Source organism: Musa acuminata, chromosome BXJ1-4, assembly GCF_036884655.1.
Source record: "Musa acuminata AAA Group cultivar baxijiao chromosome BXJ1-4, Cavendish_Baxijiao_AAA, whole genome shotgun sequence".
In the NCBI taxonomy this organism is placed as follows: domain Eukaryota; kingdom Viridiplantae; phylum Streptophyta; class Magnoliopsida; order Zingiberales; family Musaceae; genus Musa; species Musa acuminata.
In genome coordinates, this window is record NC_088330.1 from 35,637,400 (window position 1) to 35,656,340 (window position 18,941).

Below are 18,941 nucleotides of genomic sequence, written 5' to 3' on the forward strand. Positions count from 1 at the left end.
AAAACGATTCTGAGGTGTCCAACGTCATATAGGTCAACATCGTGCAGCGTCATCCTGAGTTTTGTGGAACGACTTTAGGGTGTCTGGTGCCGTCATGAGTTTTACAGAACGGCTCCAGGGTGTCCGGCGTCAAACAATACGGAGGTCACATGATCACCTCGTTCGGATTTGAGGTGTCGCTGTATTAGTCCGAATGTCCTTTGTCTATTACCACATGGATGGTATCAAAATATGCCATGAGCGGCTAAGACCTTGCTGCGTACGTGAGTCGAAGAAGGTGATGTTATCAAGCTTTCGAGAGCGGCATTTTTCTTACAGCCTAGTAATATCTTTGGAGTACCTGATCTCTATCATTGTTTTGTTTCATCGTGGCAAGTGTCCTTCGCGGTGGAATCTAAACGGCTGCAGTTGAGTTACGTGTCCCCATGCCTTACCGCACGTTATAATAGTGACGCGACGCTCTTTCTCGCATCCAACCAAGCCAAGGACGAAGGATAACGCCGTCGCCGCCCCGCTCTCTCTCCCATGCTCCTCGCAAATCGCCACCACCATCACCCAAATCAATCGCGAAATAGCAAGTCTTCCGCTCTTTCATGGCGACCGACGATCACAGGTGGTAGAAGAAGGCGAGATTCGAATTTACCCTCCCACTCCTCGGCGTCGCCATGAAGGCATCCCTCGAGCTCCGGGAGGATCGGAGTCCCCTGTTGCGGGCCAAGCTCCCTTTCACCGCCCTCGGCCTCCCTTTCCTCTCTGCCTTCACAGCCGGCGACCCCCGCGACCTCCGCCTCGACCTCAGCACCGCCTTCGACGCCGGCCCCGTCGTTCGCCTCTCCTACCGCCCCAACGACACCCGCAGCCCCTTCTGCCTCGCCGTAAGGATGGGGACCGGGGTCCTCGGCTCCCCGATCGCCGCCCCCTTCGGCATGTGCGCTGAGTTCAACCCCCTCGCATGGGGCGGAGGCAGCCCCTTCTTCTCCGTCGTTTTCAAGCCCCGCCTCGGCGACTTCTCCCTCAAAAGGATCGCTCGATCCGGATCAGGCACGCCTCCGCCGCAGGCTGGCTTCGGATCCACAGTTCCGGAGAATGGTTTCCACGACGGTAAGAGCGTGAACGGGTTCGGCCCCGGGGTCGCCTCCGTCGACGATGCCCGCAGCCTGCTTTTCGGCACAGAGCTCCGAGCGAGCAGTGTCCTTCCGCTGCGAGGGCCAACGGCCCTGAGGTTCCGCTGGGGGGTAAGGCTGCCGGCGGAGCTCCGCATCGCGAATGGCGAGGACCCCGCGGCGGGAGATGGGATCTCGTTCCGGAGGCTTCCACAGCTCGTGATGACTAAGATCAAGATCGAGCACATGGTGGAAGGTAATAAGGCACGGGAACAGAAGAGCGAGTCCGCCACCGGGGTGGTGGCCGAGCCGTGGTCGTCGGTGAAGCAGCACCTGGAGGCGCTGAGGGCAGAGAACGGAGTTCTCAAAAGGGACGTGCGGCAGCTTTGTGCCGAGGTCTTCGCGAGAAGGCAGGCCCCGACATCCGGCGGAGCCCACGTCAAGGAATGGAGGGGCGTCGAACGGGGCGGCAAGGCTGAGATGAGGCCTCCACCACCATCGGCGCCGACGGACACCAAAGATAGGCGAATCGACGGGAAATCGCTGCGAACTGGAGTCAAAGCGCGTACGGAGGACGTGAACGAGGAGCTGAAGAAGGCGCTGATGGCTGCCACCGGCTCCTCCGGGAAGTGAGCACCAACGTCGAACACTTGATCTGCGCTCTCAGTGGAAGGTTGTTGAATTGTAGATGAGCAGATAAATATGCTACCATGGTTTTCAAAATATACTACCATGATTTCATGTCTGGGCTTACGGATGAAACTGTGTAGTTAATTAGGTGTCTTTAGCGAACTCGAGTAACAGTTCTATGAGATATAATAACGTTCTGATCGGGCTAATTTCTACGGGTCCGGTTCACTTTAAAAAGAAGTTACATTGGATCCTCATAATTAGTAAATTATTAAATTTAATCTTATTATAACAATATTTTATTTCATAAAATTCACTGCCCATTACATCATACGTTGAGCTGACGCCGGAGATAAAATAATTATTTCATGAACTAAAATATTGGTACAAAATTTGCTACTGCTGATCAGGATGCGGCTACCCCCCTCTATAAAGAGTTGGGCGTCGACGACACGTCCTTGATGTCCAACACACGCGGAGAGATCTCCGTTCCCTCCGTATTCGATGACCACCGTGATGTAGTAGGCGACTTCCGCGTGGAAGGCGACGTCGATGCCTACGTAGTTGCAGTCCACTCTGCGATTATATAAACATGCCACGTTAAATGGTGTTATCTTAATTGGTGTTGGGACTGAGTTCCTCTTTGAGATGGCACAAACCAGTAGAAAAAGCTCAGGAGTTATCACCGAGTGTACAGTACTGATTGCACACAGAGCCCTCTTCTCATCACGTTCTTCCTCTTGTTAACGCAAGCTATCATCTCAGATACCGCTGCTGACAAGAGCTACTCCAACATCAAACCGGGCCCCCTTCCTCCAAAAGGATGTTGATCCAAAATAGACTCCAGTTTGATTCGATCAAAGTTCAAGTCAAACTTCAAATCGGCCATAATCCAACCAAATCAAGTTCAAGCTCGAATAAACTCAAGGTCTAGATCAAATGCAACTTATGTCTTACTAAGTTCAACTCAAATTGAATTTCGATCGAAGTTTAATTCAGCTCAATTAAAGTTTGACTCGAACACTAATTCAAATCTAACCTAGCCAAACACCATGCAAGCCCAATCTCAAGATCAAGTTTTGATCATTCCAACGTCAACTCTAATTTTAGCATAACCAAGCAGAGTTACACTCGGACTGGGAGAAGCCTTACAGCCAAATTGGAGGACGATTAAGGAGGCTGACCATAGCAAGGGAGAGTCCTAACGCGGTTAGGACTATCTCTTACAAGCACTAGGAAGGGGAGAGTCCACCCCTTGCTAAACCAGCTGGTCCCACCATCTGATTAACCATCGACCTCGTGGTCATTACCCAAATAACCAAAAAAAAAAAAGAACAAATAAATGCATGAGTAGAAAAAGGAGAGAGGGAAGCATAGCCGAAATGGCTTGTACCTCCATTGTCGCTCATCCTTCAAATCCATCAGCAAGCATCGATGGGATTATTCTGGAGACAGTGAACCACTAACACAGGACTCAATCAGCTGCTGCCAATGTAAAGATAAACTTCGCCATCAGTGACCATACTTCTACAAAAACATGTTCTACTCCTATACAAGAAAATTGAAGCTATATAGTCAAGGAAAATTCATGTACTCACATCTATAATATGATTAAGGATGGAAGGTACTGCTGGTTATAAATGAAGCTAGGACGCAGCTGATGCCTGCTTCTGTAATGAAATTTGCAACAAGGTCAGGAGCATAAACATCAAAACATTAGGCAAAACTTATCACAATAGAAATAGAATACTCCTGATGAACATATAAAAAAAGAAGAGCAATATTGCATCATGACACTTCACATGCTTCAACGTAGATTAAATACTGTACTTTTAAGGAATTTCTCTTGTTGTCTCATCAGTTTGTAGTTGATGAAAAGCTAACAAGACGACAGCATAAAACCAATGAGAAAAGTTAAAATGCTTCGATCTAATCAAAAGCTCCATAAATTTTAGAATAGTTGGACGGTGTGTTGCACTCCTTTGCAGCTGAGCATAAAATGTTACCATTAGCAATGCACTAAATTTTGCCAAGTTCCAAACCAAGGTAACATGCAAGTTCCTTCATGCAATTTAATTTATAATGAGATTTATCTAATTTACAGTAGACGGGTCTTGAGACAATGGTAAGGTTGCTCGTTTGAGACCTACGAGACCAAGATTTGAGTCACAAAAGTCATCTTTTTAAATATTTAAAGGTAAGATTATGTACAATGTCCTCCCCAGACCGCGCGACCGCTCTTTCTCTTTTATTTATATAATTTACAATAGAAATTGATAATGATGCATTTACAGTTCAATTTGAATGCTAAAATAGTGTTAGCTTAAAATTTAAAGGATCTACAACCATCTCTATATCCTCTTTATAAGGACAACATGTCAACATTATAGGCATTTGTTAGAATAAGGTCAAGGGTCACAGAATTGGTATTATCATCTCTCAACAATAACAGATAGATACTGAATGAAGATTTTAAACAATGCAAAGTAATATTCAATCAATGGTCACTTAGAACCCTAGCGCTCCTGTCAAATGTGCTTCGTTGCTCCTATGGTTACAGACATCTTACCAGGAAAGAAGAGATAGCTCGACCTGTTAGATAAATTACATTCATGTCAAAGTCAATCAGATCATGACCCCGCTTGCTGTCCTGATACCCCATGCCCTATTAACCGTACTACGCAAACGACCGATACGGCAAGAAAGAGTACCTTAGCCAGTGAAGGGTTTGGGTTTCCATAAGACATCCACAACCTTGCTTCGAGCTTCACGATCATGTCCTTCTCTTGGTGCGTCAAACGTTCCAGGTGCGGTAACCCCTTCCAACATCGGCGAGCACAACCTGACATTAGAAGCTGCAATCGGAAACACGGAGAACGAGATATAGATCGATCTTAGAAGCCTAAAAGTATAATCGCTTCGATCCAAAAAGGGAAACAAGGAGAAGAAAACAAGAAGGAAACAGAGGTACCGCCGAACCATGAGGAATCTCCCTCAGGACTTGGCATCGGGAGATTGTCCAACGCCCCAGTCGTCGCCATGCCGAGGCAACAGGAGCGGTCGATCAGAGAAGGCCATCGCCTCCGTGATCTGAGTTCTTGGATCGGAAGTGACGGCTTCTTGTTTCAGAGAGGATTCGGGAGTCTAGGGTTCAGATTTGGCAAGAGGAAACGGAAAAGAAGAGAAGGCAGAGGAAGAACCGTGTGATGTGCAGCGCTCGACAGGCCGGTTTATATAGTTTTCCCAAATTTTCTGCCTTTTAGGCGGTTCTTTTAAGTAAACTACCTAAAAATATGAACTTGCCAGATTGCACTTCAGCTTCGGCTTTTAGTCTCTGATTCGGCAGGCAATATAGATCCGACGTGGCGGCCTAGGCCCGGGTCGAGTAGCCCATGAAAAGCCCATGGGCTTTGCAAGCCCAACCAGTGACGATGAGGTGATGGCTGTCCTAACAACTTAAGTCACGGCCCACATTCTTTTTCTATATGTTCTTGGGGTGAATTCTAGAAAGAAAAAAAAAATCTTTTTTTGGAAAGATATCTTATTTTGACACTGAAATTTCATGATGAATTAAAAAAAGTTCATGATGAATAAAAATAAGAGGTGAGCATTATACATTTGACACTGAAATTTCACATTCTTATCATTTAATTTTCATGACTTTTATCAGAATTTTGCCTAAATTTGTTGAATGAATAACATTTTATTGAGGCGTCAACTCAGCATCTCTCCTAAGAAAGAGATGAGCATTACGTATTGACACTGAAATTAAATATTTTTTATCATTTAATTTTCACGACTTTTATCACAATTTCACCTATATTTTTCATCGTAAGGATTCATATGCCCTCCTGACACAAAAGCCAAGTTTTTATTAGGCTAAATCCTTCTCTAGCATCTCTCCTTGGAAAGAGATGAAGATTTTGATTTCCTTCTTTATAAGCGACAATGTCTTTTCACTGTTATGATGGATGATGACATTTGGTGAGCTTTTATGTGCCTGAATGTGATCATGATGTCCCTTAGAAAAAAGCTATCCAATAATTGATGTCCTTTCAGAACCCAAAGAGTCATATTGTTGCTTTGGGCAATAATACAAACAATTCAAATGCTTCATTTAATACAAACATGCTTTAAACAAATCTGCAAAGCCTTCATCCCTTTTCTGTGGTGTCTCACTTCCCCTATTCTAATGAGAGCATCCAGTCATTTGTCTATTCCCCATCATCTGATACTTGTCATCTTTAATTCACATCACCAATCTTTCCATATGCCAAAAAAGCCTTCTTTTGGTGCCATGGCAACATTCTAACTCCACCCTTCTTCACTACCCAACATGAGAATCCAATCACCAAGAAAAGGCTCACCATTAGAAGTCAGAAAACTTTGCATCTGCAGTCCTTTAGATAACAAGACTCCAAATGATCCTTGTCGCAGACTTTGAATCACTTTGAATCAATGATGTGCTACCAAACTGAGAGTTACAAACTGGAAGATGAACATGGCCTCTCTAGGATGTACTTCCCTTCAGTATGTTACTAGATTAATTTAAGAACCTTATCTAGTTCATAGAAATAAAATATATTTTAGGTGTTCTAGCACAAGCTTATCAACAATTATAAGATGAATCCATCCAAGCCTTCACTATCTTCCCTCTTCTTCTATATTGAATATGAACCTGTGAATCAATCTGTTTTAGCTGCCTACAAATTATGTTTAATGCTGCTAAACAAAAGACTGTTTTGTATGATGATGATGATGATGATGATGATGAGCATAATACTGCAAACAACTGAGGCAGGTTTACATGAGAACAACACTTTCTGACTTGTGATAAGGGTGAGAGGGGTGCATTTGATTATTGCAAACCTGTCATTTGTGCTCCCTTGACTTGATAGAAAATGATATGGTGTGCCTCATTGTTGGTGTAATCTTTTATTACAAGAGTTCATAGATCTCAAAGCAACACTTATCTTCTCACTCGATCGGATCGCGTCTGTAATGAGATGGCCGTCCTCTTGTATACAGCTAGCTAGATTGAGAATAGAATATGATGCAAAGGATTAATTCTTGATTTGGATTACTTACTAGTTTATAATGTTCTCCTTGAGATAGCAAGAAGAGAGTGTTGATAGCTGTAATGATACTATTTTTTAGGTTCAAGTGATATTATTTTTCCCATCTTATTCCATCACCAGCTGAAGAAAATATTTCATAAGGTCGATACATACAGACAAGACTTCTCTGACGTGAGTGTTTGTAGTGCATGGATCCCCACGTAGAAGAGAGAGAGAGAGAGAGAGAGAGAGAGAGAGGTGCTGTTGTTGGCCATCATCTTTATCCTCGAACATGACCTGAGGAACACCAAACCAAACCCTAATCTACTTTTCCTAAAAATATAAAATAAATAAATAAAGTGTTCCAAGTGCTTTTGTTAGACTTTGATTTTGGAACTTCTTTTTTTTTTGTTCTTTATTTGTTGACTTTTCGTTACAAGAAGTAAAATAGAAAACAATGTCGAACTTTCCAACGTGGAAATATTGACCTTTTTTTGTTGGATATAATTCTCATACATATTTGTTCATATTGTCGTTAATTATCATCATTATAGACTAAAAGAGCAAAAGAAAAGAAAATGCCACCGGTGTCAGCATGGTTGATAACTCCAAAGAGATTCTCCATTCCCAGATTTGTTCTCTTGCGTTCTCTCTCTCTCTCTCTCTCTCTCTCTCTCTCTCTGTGCTTCTTTATGTTCTTGAGGGAAGGCCCACCTCGTTACGATCAACCTTCCCTTTTCCCAGCTATATTTATGGCCGAAACGTAGTTCCACCTTCTTCCAGCCTCTTGTCTCGATCCGAAAGAGAGAGAGAGAGAGAGAGCTGACAGTCAAGCTTGCTTCTTGTTCGATCTTGATGACAGCAATCTGTCATTTGTTGTGGGCTATTGTTTTCATTCAAGCCTTCTGCTTAAACAGCTAGTTGAGGGCGTTATGCTTGTCTTGTCGTTGAAGCCTCGTGGAATATGGGGTGACAGTAATCCTGCAAACAGAGAGCTTTCGGTCTCTAGAATAACTTCCGCGGCTTGCCTGCCTTCGCTTTCAGGATTCTTGTGGATCAAGAATGAGTGAATGAGTTGTTCCGGTGATCAAAGATCTAATCTTTCTCGGGAATTCCAGTCGTTCTTGTGGTGGTCTGCGATGAATCTCCAGACGAATGATCTCCATGACCTCTGTTTTGGATCATTAGGCAATGCTCCGTTTGAGGCTCCCGACCTTTCTTACAAGGCGCCCGCTTTCTTGGGGTGTTGTTTTCCTGTGGCAAGGAATCCCTTCTCTTCTCATACACCGAGGCGAGGTTTCATGCCGCCTGATCTGCCCACTCCTGGTTCGAGCTGTGTTGGATCGTCTCCTGCCGCCTTCTATGCTGCTGAGCAAATGATGGGCTTGCCTCTGCTCGACTACCGATCCGTCTCTAAACCGACAAGGACTTCCTCGGAAGCTTGGTCGTCGAACAAGCCTGCAGCGTCATTCTTCGAGCAAGACGGTATTAGTTGTCGGTCAAGGGATGATGCTTTGGACTCTGTCTTGAATCTTCGGATGCTGCAAAGCAGAGTTCCAAGCTCCAGAGATGATTTCAGTAATTTTCTACGTGAAGATCCCCAGCCTCATCCGGGGAGCAGACAGGCAGGTTGGAGTGCCGCCAGTCCACCTCTTGTCATTCATGATCCCTCTGTACGTATCTCTGCCTCTTCTTTTCTGTTCTGTCCTCCTCTTCGTGCTTGTTTGGTATTGGTTTCCGCAGCGCACGTAACCCTGCTTGTTTAATTGTCGGTTCTCCCTCTAAGGTCGGATGCGGTCCATCAAGCTCCTCGACGGAAAAGCAGAACTCTCAGCTTCAGACAGAGAAGCAACTGCCCAAGGCTTTGTCGACTGCTCCCGGCACGGCTCTCTCCAACAAAACGCGAATAAGGTGGACGCAGGATCTCCATGAGCGGTTTGTGGAGTGTGCGAATCGGCTCGGAGGAGCCGAGAGTAAGTAGCTTGATCTGATTACCTGTTCTACAAGGTAGAATTTGGTTTAGACTTCTCCTCGGATCCTAAACCATCATCATTCTCGTGTGTTCTTGTTGGTTCGCTTGCAGAAGCAACTCCAAAGGGGATTCTGAAGTTGATGAATTCAGCTGGGTTAACCATATACCATGTCAAGAGCCATTTGCAGGTAATCCTAAACTTGAGCAGGGAATAGTTTGATGCATCATAGTCTGCAGTTTCAAGCTGAGATGGTTTGTCTTGCAGAAATATAGGATTGCCAAGCACATGCCAGAACGAGCAGAAGGTAAAACTCTTCTTCTGTAAGAATCTTTAGCCTAATCCATAAGCTGTCGTTCGAACTTCTATGAAGCAAATTAAGATTTACATTAGCAAATGAATAAAACGAGAGATGTTGAAGATGGAAACATGGCCTGCAAATGTTTTGTTTGGCATGCAGAACAAAATCTTTTCCTGCTTGAGACTCATCTGTCTTTCATGTGAACTTTCAGTCTTAAGCTTCTGTGCTTTTCATGTCTCATAAAATATAGCAATGCATCGGAACAAGTTTGCATCAAAAATCACACAAACGAGTTTCTTGCTGCCGTATATTGATTTCCTGAAGAAAATATAGTTTGCCCATACTATGTATGCTCTTAAAGATGTTCATATTCTTCACTGTTTATGTGTGATGTGCCCTTAGAGCTACTTTGTCAATTGCCTCATCTCCAACTTCACAGTGTGTGTCTCTAAATGTTGCAGGCAAGTTTGAAAGAAGAGCTGCTGCCAATGTTGCAGAACTCGATCCGAAAATGTAATTTCTGATTGATATCTTATGCACAAAAAGAATCGATTGGGTGCAGCTGCATCTTTCACTAATCAGAGGCTACCATTCTGTTGCAGTGGCATGCAGTTTACAGAAGCATTGAGGCTTCAACTAGATGTCCAAGTGCGTCTTCACGAGCAGCTGGAGGTGCGATGCTCTTCCTGCTTATGATTCTGATAGGCGTTCTCATTTTGAATCATCACAAGTTGTTGTGTCTTGTCTCATTTTTCTTGAGTAGATTCAGAAGAACCTGCAGTTGAGAATAGAGGCACAGAGTAGGAAGCTGCAGCAGATGCTTGAAGAGCAAGCCAAAAGCAATACAAGTCATGTGCAGACTGAAAACATGGATGTCTCGTCTGCAGGAGATAGTCCTGCAGAAAGTTTCGACGATGCTCAACTGTTACACCAAGTTTCCATCGAAGATTAGTTAGCTTTAAGATGCAGCACACAGTTCCATTTCAAGTGTGGACAGGCTCACCAGCTTTGAACATTCCTCAAGTCAAGTCTCCTAACACGTACTAAAGATGAAATTTTTGTCCGATAAATTCTTGTTGAATGGATGCTTGGTGTAATATGATCAATTTCTTCCAACACTCAAAGTGTGTTCACTTAGCTTTTCCACTGTTTTGGTACAAAAAAGGGATCCAAGACTTGGAATTCCATATGATCACACTGTTTGAATTAAGGATAGATGAATCTTTCTTACATATAGAAGAATGATGCTGATAGTGTTCTAAGGTCCTTTAGCTGGTTTTCATATAACTTTTGACCATAATAAAAGGCTCTTATTTTGTTCTCACAAAGAATTTTCGCTTTTCCTATCCATTCCAACAAATATTAAAGATCAAAGGATTTGTTTTTTTTACATCTATGATGAGCACTTGTAATGTCATGACCTAAGTAAGTTGGCCTAGTAAAGTTGTATTATGGATGGTGGCACTTGATAAACTACCTATCCGAAACAGCATAGTGTGTAGGGTAGTCCATTAGTACCTCAAATTGAGTGGCTTTAGGTATCTCTCAACAACATTGCTGTTTGTTCTCTCCTAATGCCAATTTGCTGCAGCTGACTTACAATAGTCAACAAGAAATGACTTGGATTAGAAATGAACCAGAGATTATTTATTCAGAGCACCTAATTCCCAAAAGAAAAACAGTAAGCCTGACACTGAAATGCTCAGGTTTGTATTCAAAATCTGGGATGGAAATGTTTGGTAGCAAGCTTGCAAGACAGTTTAAGAAAAATTTCCGGAGCTAGGCCTTCAATGTTGTATGAAACACACGACTGCTTCAGTGCTCCAGGGTGCTTAAGCAATACATTATGCTTTGTTGACGCGAATCTTCTGCCCTTCCAACATCTGAAAAGACAAAAGTATTAGAGAAAAAAGAAAAAATTCCAGCCACATACGATGGTTGTTCTTGAGTCAATTACATGTCATTCAAAATGTGTAGCATTAGGAGGAAAGATATGGTTCAAGCAAAATCTCACACTAAGAATCTACTTAAGTATATCTCTTCAAAAGCAAAGGGCATGTGTTGAATGATAGGTTGTGCCAGGGAGAAGCTTGTTATAAGCTACATACTAATGAAGAACCGAATATGAGATTATTAGGGTTTCCTATAGAAGTGGTTCCAAGTGAACTCTACATTGCCGAGAAGAATCAGCTGGGTAAATTAAAGATTAACCCACACTTCAGCTGCCCAACTAATACATTAGTGATAAAATCATATCAGCAAGATGGAAAGAAAATAATGTTCTGAGACTTCTAAATGTTGCAAACAGAAACACATAAGCAGAAAGGAATTGGAATCACACATAACACCTAAATGAACAAGTGTCCTCTCATAAGAGAATAGAAGCTTCAAATACTACTAAACTATGGATTGAAATTTGATTCCTTTTAAAGCTATTGAAATAGTGCAATGGTTTTGCTAGTTGGTTATAGTTGATACAGAATGAACAAGACTTACTATAAGTGGTTCTTTTCTCAAAATGTAGCACAACTAATATTAAGAACAAGATGTAGCACAACTTACTGCATTGTTGAATGATGCAATAGCAGCCTCCACTTCCTCATCAGAAGAAAATGATACAAAGCCAAAGCCACTGGACTTCGAAGTTCCTGGAACTCGGGATACTTTTGCACCAAGAACCTTTCCCTTTTCAGAGAAGAACTTGCTGAGTACATCAGTGGTAACTGTCTTCGCAAGATTGCCTATGTAAACCTTGTGTGGACTGTCAACAAACGTCGATTCTTCAGCTTGGAGAAGGGATAAATCAATGGTTTGAAAAGGTTTCTCTGTCACATTTACTTTGATTTTCCGACCTCCAACTTCCTGACACCAGGTTGCATTTAATGTTTGAGCTCAAACATGTCCATATAGCAAATGAAAGTAAACCAAATGCCCTAAATATCAAGTAAAAGTGTCCCATATCTGATGGTCCATAAAGTGGGACAAACAAATGAACCTCACAAACTTACAGTGTCATTGAGCTTTTCAATAGCTGCATTTGCATCCTCTACAGAGTTCATTGTCACAAATGCAAAACGCCGGCTCCTTCCAGAATATTTATCATACATAACCTGAAAGAGAACACACATGACGTATTAAATTCTCCTAGAATCTGATCAGGCATACATAACATGGTTTTAGAGAAAGCAAGGAACCGAACCTTCTACCCATGATCAACTTGGAGATTAATGTCAGTTATTACAGTGACAATATTATGAGCATGCTGAAAGAATTTGCAGACCATTGCTTATGAAACATTTGAGGCAGCTTTCATTCGTGGCAGAGAGTGTTTATTAAAGCTCTAGTTCGAGCTCTCCAATTCGCAACTAGGTAGGGTGAAAGCAGCGGTTTCGCTACCAAACACAGCTCTTATTAATTTTTTTTACATAGTACAAGACAGAGGAATTCCAAATTAAACTCGGTATATCACGAAGCTGTAGATCTAAAATAGGAAGAAAGAAATCCAAAGAAGTAAAAACTCTCATTGTAGAATGTGGCAGACAATCAACTTCAAACATCCAAGCAGAGAATTCAAAGTATCATTACGTCTGTTAAAAGTTCAAATATACGAAAACAAATCAACAACACAGTACACCCAATAATTGTTGCCAAATCCCCTCCAAGATAGAAGCTTTCTGAACTACGACCAATTGAAGTTCTCAAGTTCTAAGGGGAAACAATCACAAAAAAGAAGGAAAAAGTGGGTCATAATACCTCGGCCTTCTCCACAGATCCATGTTCCGCAAACATCTTGGTCAACTCCTCATTGTCCACGGTCCTTGGGATGTTCCCCACGTAGAGCCTCCGCGCGACTTCCGGCTCAGCCGTTGCGGTGGAATCCACGGCCAAGATGGAAAAAGCTCTCCTCCTGCGGACAGAGCAAGAAGCAGAAGAGGACAAAGAGAAGGAGGACAATGATCGGTAGTTCGCAGGAGAAGCTCCGGCAACCAGCCAGGCGGATACTTTGGGGATTCCGCTGCATTCCCTGGGGTTATGGTAGAGATTGGGAGACAAGAACGACGAGATCGCCGCCATTCCTTCCAGAGAACGAAGAAACAAGGAAATTGAGGTGTAGGGTTTATAGCAAAGAGCGAGTTAGGGTTTTTGGGGTGGGCGAAGGAAGAGGGGCGAAGCAGGGAAAGAGATGAGGAGCGTTATCTGCTTTAAACGGTGACAACGGTGGGAGAAAGGGGTGATGGCGACTGCGTTCACATGTTCCTGAGGCACATCGTAATGCCACAACATTGTTTCGGCCCATCAAAGAGGAAGGCCCATGTCACTTATTACAGCCCAAGTCAAACCAATGTCAACGAGCAGCACAAGCCACCATGCCTCCAAAGTCAAATCTTATATTCTTTCTCGTTTGCACTTTCATCAGAATTAAGTTATCACTCATCCATTAAATGAGGCAAAAACAACTTCACTTGCATTATATCCAATCATCATTACATGTCTTTATGAAAACACTGACAAACTCGGAATTTTGCTAGAATGGATCGACGCAAAGCAGTTGACTTACAATTCTACAACCACATTTAGATGTCAAAGCTGAAAGCTGCAAACTGCAACGCTACATTTACAGTCTGAGAGCTCCTTTATTACTTCGGTTCTACACTTCAATCTGTAATAGTTGTTACCTGGTGATGTTTCTTCAATGCAGAGGACCTGTTCTTTTATGTACAGAGATGAGAAGAACATGAAGGCTAAGGTCAGACCCAGTTCCTGGTAATTGAGAAGTTGTGGAATCTGAAGGACACATCTCCGGCAGTATCCCTAGTGAGACTGCCCTCGGCACCACCTCTGTAGACCAAATCCTGCAGCACTTTATCCACTGGGGATGGCGGCACAAGAGACGGTGTTGGTGACAGCTCAAATGGCAGCGACGACGGTATCGTTGCCTCTGATCTCTCGGCCATGCTCGTCGGACTGGAAGGAGGCGTCTCCCACATGAGCAGGTGGAGTAAAATGGGCTTCAGCGCGTGTCGGTGCAGTGAGAGCTTCTGGCTGAGGGAGACCGTGTCGAAGCACCTGATGGCTCCTGATGTGGACACCATCCATGGAAGGACCTTCTCGTCCCCGACCCTTGAGATCACTAGTCGCTTTGAAGCTTCCGAAGCTTCTTTGAAGAGTTCTTTGAGTCCCGATCGAGCTGCAGCAACTCCTGAGTTGTTATCATCCGTTACGGACGATATGTAGATAAAACCCTGTTAAAAAAACTATCGTCTTTCAGAACATATTTAGGATCTTGAAGCTACGACATGTTTGAAGGCATGAGAAAACATTTACTGAAGGAAATGGCAGTAGCATTTCGAAGACTTAGGGTCCATAAATTCTGTCTAGATTCAAACAATTCTAGCGAAAGGGATGAATGATTTTAGGAAAGTTAAGGAATGAGCAACCAACAAAACAAATCCAACAATTGAATTTGTTGAAAGGTGTTAAAGAAAACCTCTTCGGTGCGACTAATCGCAAAGCCAAGCTTCGTATCGCCTTCCTGTAGCATAATTTCCAATGGCATCTCCCCTGCTATTGGGGTGTACCAAAGCCTAACAGCTCTTACCACCCCAATGTCCACTCCATGGTAATCCTCAAATCCATAGAGGCTGACATTTGCCAAGTTTGAGAGGTCAGCCAGTGATCCCATGTTTACCGTAGATGAAGCCGTCTCTCCTGAGATCTGTCACGACAAAATTAGAATTACTTTCAATTTACAAACAGAAGAGCTCAAAGAAGACTGGTGAAGAGAACAACATTGGGTGATATCTGGAGCTTGTTCTCAGATTACCTTAGTAAGCAGGGCCTCAGTTTGGAGGCTGCTGAAGGCAATGGGGACCCCTGATGCCTGTGAGGAGTTGAACCAAGCATTGGCTCGGGATAAGGTGTCCTCGAGAGAGCTATAGCGGGTGCCTGAAGGATCTGATGCCTTGGGAAGGATGAGCATGGAAAGAAAACAGCTCGAGTTCGAGGTGCGCAACGACTCCTTCATCTTCTTCTCCCATGGATACGAGACATAACCATCCTGGACTTGTGTGTTGCTCAGCACACACACCACCCTGGAGCTCCTTGACCCTTTTCAGAAGCGGTCAGTACAAAAACCATTAGATTGAGAAAGATGAAACCCGATCTGGCAGCATCCTTTGCCAGCTCTTTCAAATAGCCATGTCAAAATAAGCTATTAACTTAATGTTAACTTCTTAATGGCACTAATTTAACATTAATCCCAGTGAAGCGAAGCTATAATGCATCTTCTTCGAAGCAATCTACAGATACAGCAGGGATCTTAACTGCCGATAAGAACTTAAGCATCTACTCATGTGGATTGATTCCACACAAATCCTAGAAATATTTATTGCGACCACATTATGTTTTGTGTACGTGGAAGATGCACAATGTTTATTCTAACACTTTGGGGACTGGATCTAGAATCTGAATTACCCAGGGCAACATTTCTTGCAATCACCAAGAAGTGGCATGCGAGTGGTTCTCTAGAATACCGTCCATGACCCATTGCTTTCTTCAAAACAAATCTTATTCAAAAATCATCCCTGTGGATGTGCCCTAGAAGCCAAATTTTATTTGACATTAGACTAACAACAGTACATGTGGAGAACTGGAAATAAAAAGAATCAGACAAAATTTTCTCTGTTGAATAGAATCTAGTACAGTCTATGGAGTATCTGCTTCTGTAAAGGCCAAACGACATATATAAACAAAGAAGGTGATAAACCTTCATTTCACCCTTCAAGTTCACATAAGCATATTTACAGAGCAAAATATTGGTTCCATGCGTCGTGACAAATTTCACGAGGTCTCAATACATAAATTTAGTGTCCCACAAGCTTATTACGAAATAATTACATTATTCTTACAAAGGGATCCCGACCCAATTCCTTTGGATTTAAAAAGAAAACTCCAAAAATCAGATAGATATTCACTAGATACCTCAAGTCTGTATGAAAACTACATAAACATTCTCAGCCAAGAAACCTAATCACTGACCAATGTAAGTACAAGAAATATCTCGATAACAGGTTTGTAAAATTTTACCGACCTACTGAAACAACACAAAAGAAGAACTTTCATCTTCAATTTTTTCTAGCCATCAATTGAAAAATAGACCAATGAAATCAATATTCAACCACAATAGTTTTCCGTAATAGGCCAATGAAATCAATACTTAACCACAATAGGTTTGGCATACATCCTGAAATCCTCATACTTCTCTATACACAGAAACAGATCTTAAACTTCAAATCGCAAGTTGTGGACTCAACCCTGAAACATTCTATCTATACAAACAAATAAAACCTAAAAGGTTCAGAATTAACAATTATATGTTACACAAGGAGAGCTCCTGCAAGAGAGACTTAGTATTTTGTATGCTAGTGATCTGCATCTATAATGTTATTCTAAACATTCTTTCCATAAGATCTGTTCTATAATTGAAGAAGAATGAATGGATTCTTGGAATTTGATTCCCGTTTAACACCAAAAGAAAACACAGTAAAAGAAGGTGAAACTATTGCTTATAGATTTAGCACCGCAGAACTTCATCTTTGCCTCTTGACAATTGCATTAATATATTGTTCGAAACTTTGGAGGGGCTTATGTGCAAATGAAAGAGGAAAGGAGGAGAATTACTTACTCTGCAAGGCGATGCAGTCGGACTCGGAACGGTCGGCCAGGGCGACGGCGTAATTAGGGTCGCGGATCGAGCGGAGCAGGTACTGCCGCCGCCCTGCCGGCGGGTGGGGCACGACGCAGGCGTGGAGCTCAAGGATGACGGCGCTAGGGTCGCCGCCGCCGCGGCGGGCCTTGAGGAGGACGGAGGTGTCGCCGCGCTTGAACGCGGTGTGGAGGTACTTCATGACCCCGGCCCGCCCGCCCTTGAAAGGCGCCTGGACCGGAGGCGAGCCCCCGAAGGTGACCTCCTCCAGGATGTCCCCGGTCTGCAGCGCCGCCGTCTCCCCGCCGGCCCCGCTCCACTCCTCCGCCTTGCTGCCCCCCGCCACGCACTCGATCGCCACCACCGTCGCGCGTCCCCCGCCGTCGGATCGGTCCATTTTCATCGCGCCTCTACAACAAAGCTTCAATCTTTACGGCTCTTCCACCGCCAAAAATCGATCTTTTCTCGAAATCGATGATAAAGTATCCCTGTAAGGGTGAAATTCGAAGAAAGATTTGAAATTATTTTTTTTGCACTCACGTTCTTCCCGAAGTCCGAGAGAGAGAGAGAGAGAGGGGAGACAAAGATCGTCGCTCCCCTCCAGAAGCTTCAAAGAGAGACCCAATTCGCGTGACGAAAGAGAGAGAGATATTAACTTAAGAACCCCAAAAGTCCTGCAGCCAAAAGGAAGACTTTGACTATGGAAAAGCCACCATTCGTTGTCTTCCGATGGGCAGATATTAGCGACAGCGACACTTCCACACGATATAATTATCTTAGAGCGAATTTACGAATTTTTTTTTAATTTCTGATTAACACTTTTATTTTTAAAAATTATCAAAAATTATTTTTATAAATAATGATATTATCCTTATTTCTTTGTCTAGTATTGTGACCCTTACCGAACCAATTGGTTTTCATTTGGACTCTCCTTTTGTTTTATTATTAGTATCATTTTTACTCATAACACATATTATTGTTGGACTCCGTTATACTAACTCAACTCACCTTTGTCTCATCGATCTCGTATTATCTCTATAATCGTAACTCCTTTTGTACTTATGTTAATGTTACGAAGACGAGAGTAACAGTGTAAGCCGAAGACGATGACGGATTCATTAGAGACAAAAGTAAAATGATTTGTAAAATATTTTTAAAATTAAAATACATGTAAATATTTTTTTAAAACTAAGGAATTCTTTCAAAAAAATTCGTCCGATGATATATAAACGAAAGACCGATGACTTTACATGTTGGAAACCACGAGAACCTCCGATCACGGCCGTCCATTCGCTGCTGAAAATGGAATCAAGCACAACATTTGTCGTTGCAAAGTCAGCATGAGACAACGGTACGTTCTTCCCTCCTCATTGGTGGACACCCTCAGACTCCGTAACATTATTGGATTCTGTGCTGCAATGACACGACTTTGGGAACGTGCCATGGGAGGAAACCTCGGATCATTTCTCTATTCCCTGCTTCATGCATTCTTGTCCTCGATGCAGGGGATCTACCACAAGATTTGGCAGATCTAGTTGGGGCAGTACATGGTATAGCAGTTCTTTAATCCCTGATCTGATCACCTTCTTTGTTGCTCTGCTGATGTTCGCGAACAGCCTTACTGCTAGTGTGGTTGCTTGTACGCTTCTTCCTCTGTTAATGACATAAGATTACTTCCAGTTTTGAGCTACTGATACATGATTAGAATATGTACTTGTCCTGCAACTCCCATTACATTTAATAGCTCTTGCAACTTCATTGGTAGTCGACACCAATGACACAGCTTCTTTCAGAATCAAGAGCTCGAGATGTGAATCATGTTCAGAGTCAAGGATTCAGAATGAGGTGATCCAAGCTTGCTAAAGATTATGATATTGGTGTAAGAATCAAGGATTCAAGAGGAGCTGAATCAGACCTGCTGATTCTGGCATGTTTTCTACAGTAACAAGTAGCTTTCAGAATCAAGAATTCAAGTTGATGAACTGAATCAGGCCTGCTGTTGATTCTGATCTTTATTTTATATAACAGCAAACTGCTTTAAAATATATCAACCTCACATGTTTAAGAAATGGAGCTTAGCATGACATCAGGGATGTCCAATAAGAAAAGACTTCCATAAGCACATAGACCATGGAGATATTCTGATGTTTGTCAGTAGGTGCAATTTTTGTGGAT

At 42.8% G+C, this 18,941-nt stretch overlaps 4 protein-coding genes and 1 long non-coding RNA gene across 5 annotated transcripts; 2 read left to right on the top strand and 3 right to left on the bottom strand.

Moving 5' to 3' along the window:
* The first annotated feature begins 665 nt into the window (after positions 1 to 665).
* Positions 666 to 1,736, top strand: LOC135672181 (uncharacterized). Its single transcript, XM_065180637.1, has one exon. It carries the CDS (start codon positions 666 to 668, stop codon positions 1,734 to 1,736), a length of 1,071 nt encoding a protein of 356 aa, XP_065036709.1.
* A 1,595-nt stretch (positions 1,737 to 3,331) lies between these two features.
* Positions 3,332 to 4,916, bottom strand: LOC135672566 (uncharacterized). The gene is made up of 3 exons (XR_010513013.1): positions 4,713 to 4,916; positions 4,445 to 4,588; positions 3,332 to 3,403 (listed from the first exon to the last, which is right to left on the bottom strand). It is a non-coding gene; the product is annotated as an uncharacterized LOC135672566 (long non-coding RNA).
* Positions 4,917 to 7,497: 2,581 nt separating this feature from the next.
* LOC135659569 (myb family transcription factor RLI1-like) lies at positions 7,498 to 10,198 on the top strand. The gene is made up of 7 exons (XM_065176309.1): positions 7,498 to 8,463; positions 8,577 to 8,763; positions 8,874 to 8,950; positions 9,028 to 9,067; positions 9,523 to 9,574; positions 9,664 to 9,733; positions 9,825 to 10,198. The coding sequence occupies exons 1-7, from the start codon at positions 7,861 to 7,863 to the stop codon at positions 10,011 to 10,013; spliced, it is 1,218 nt and encodes a 405-aa protein (XP_065032381.1). The 5' UTR covers positions 7,498 to 7,860; the 3' UTR covers positions 10,014 to 10,198.
* Positions 10,199 to 10,681: 483 nt separating this feature from the next.
* LOC103983273 (small ribosomal subunit protein cS22) lies at positions 10,682 to 13,238 on the bottom strand. The gene is made up of 4 exons (XM_009400499.3): positions 12,815 to 13,238; positions 12,070 to 12,171; positions 11,624 to 11,923; positions 10,682 to 10,944 (listed from the first exon to the last, which is right to left on the bottom strand). Exons 1-4 carry the CDS (start codon positions 13,133 to 13,135, stop codon positions 10,906 to 10,908), a joined length of 762 nt encoding a protein of 253 aa, XP_009398774.1. The 5' UTR covers positions 13,136 to 13,238; the 3' UTR covers positions 10,682 to 10,905.
* A 266-nt stretch (positions 13,239 to 13,504) lies between these two features.
* LOC103983272 (uncharacterized) lies at positions 13,505 to 17,437 on the bottom strand. The gene is made up of 5 exons (XM_009400498.3): positions 17,307 to 17,437; positions 16,746 to 17,176; positions 14,886 to 15,169; positions 14,550 to 14,777; positions 13,505 to 14,304 (listed from the first exon to the last, which is right to left on the bottom strand). Exons 2-5 carry the CDS (start codon positions 17,167 to 17,169, stop codon positions 13,810 to 13,812), a joined length of 1,431 nt encoding a protein of 476 aa, XP_009398773.2. The 5' UTR covers positions 17,170 to 17,176; positions 17,307 to 17,437; the 3' UTR covers positions 13,505 to 13,809.
* Positions 17,438 to 18,941: the final 1,504 nt, after the last annotated feature.

Coding starts and splice junctions, on each gene's coding strand:
- LOC135672181 (XM_065180637.1), top strand. CDS start 666: ATGAAGGCATCCCTCGAGCTCCGGGAGGATCGGAGTCCCCTGTTGCGG.
- LOC103983272 (XM_009400498.3), bottom strand. CDS start 17,169: ATGAAAATGGACCGATCCGACGGCGGGGGACGCGCGACGGTGGTGGCG. Junction 15,170..16,745: donor CGACTGCATCGCCTTGCAGA/GTAAGTAATTCT, acceptor GCTTCTGAAAAG/GGTCAAGGAGCTCCAGGGTG. Junction 14,778..14,885: donor CTGAGGCCCTGCTTACTAAG/GTAATCTGAGAA, acceptor TTGTCGTGACAG/ATCTCAGGAGAGACGGCTTC.
- LOC135659569 (XM_065176309.1), top strand. CDS start 7,861: ATGAGTTGTTCCGGTGATCAAAGATCTAATCTTTCTCGGGAATTCCAG. Junction 8,464..8,576: donor TTGTCATTCATGATCCCTCT/GTACGTATCTCT, acceptor TCTCCCTCTAAG/GTCGGATGCGGTCCATCAAG. Junction 9,068..9,522: donor CATGCCAGAACGAGCAGAAG/GTAAAACTCTTC, acceptor TAAATGTTGCAG/GCAAGTTTGAAAGAAGAGCT.
- LOC103983273 (XM_009400499.3), bottom strand. CDS start 13,135: ATGGCGGCGATCTCGTCGTTCTTGTCTCCCAATCTCTACCATAACCCC. Junction 11,924..12,069: donor TTGAAAAGCTCAATGACACT/GTAAGTTTGTGA, acceptor ACCTGGTGTCAG/GAAGTTGGAGGTCGGAAAAT. Junction 10,945..11,623: donor TTGCATCATTCAACAATGCA/GTAAGTTGTGCT, acceptor TTGTCTTTTCAG/ATGTTGGAAGGGCAGAAGAT.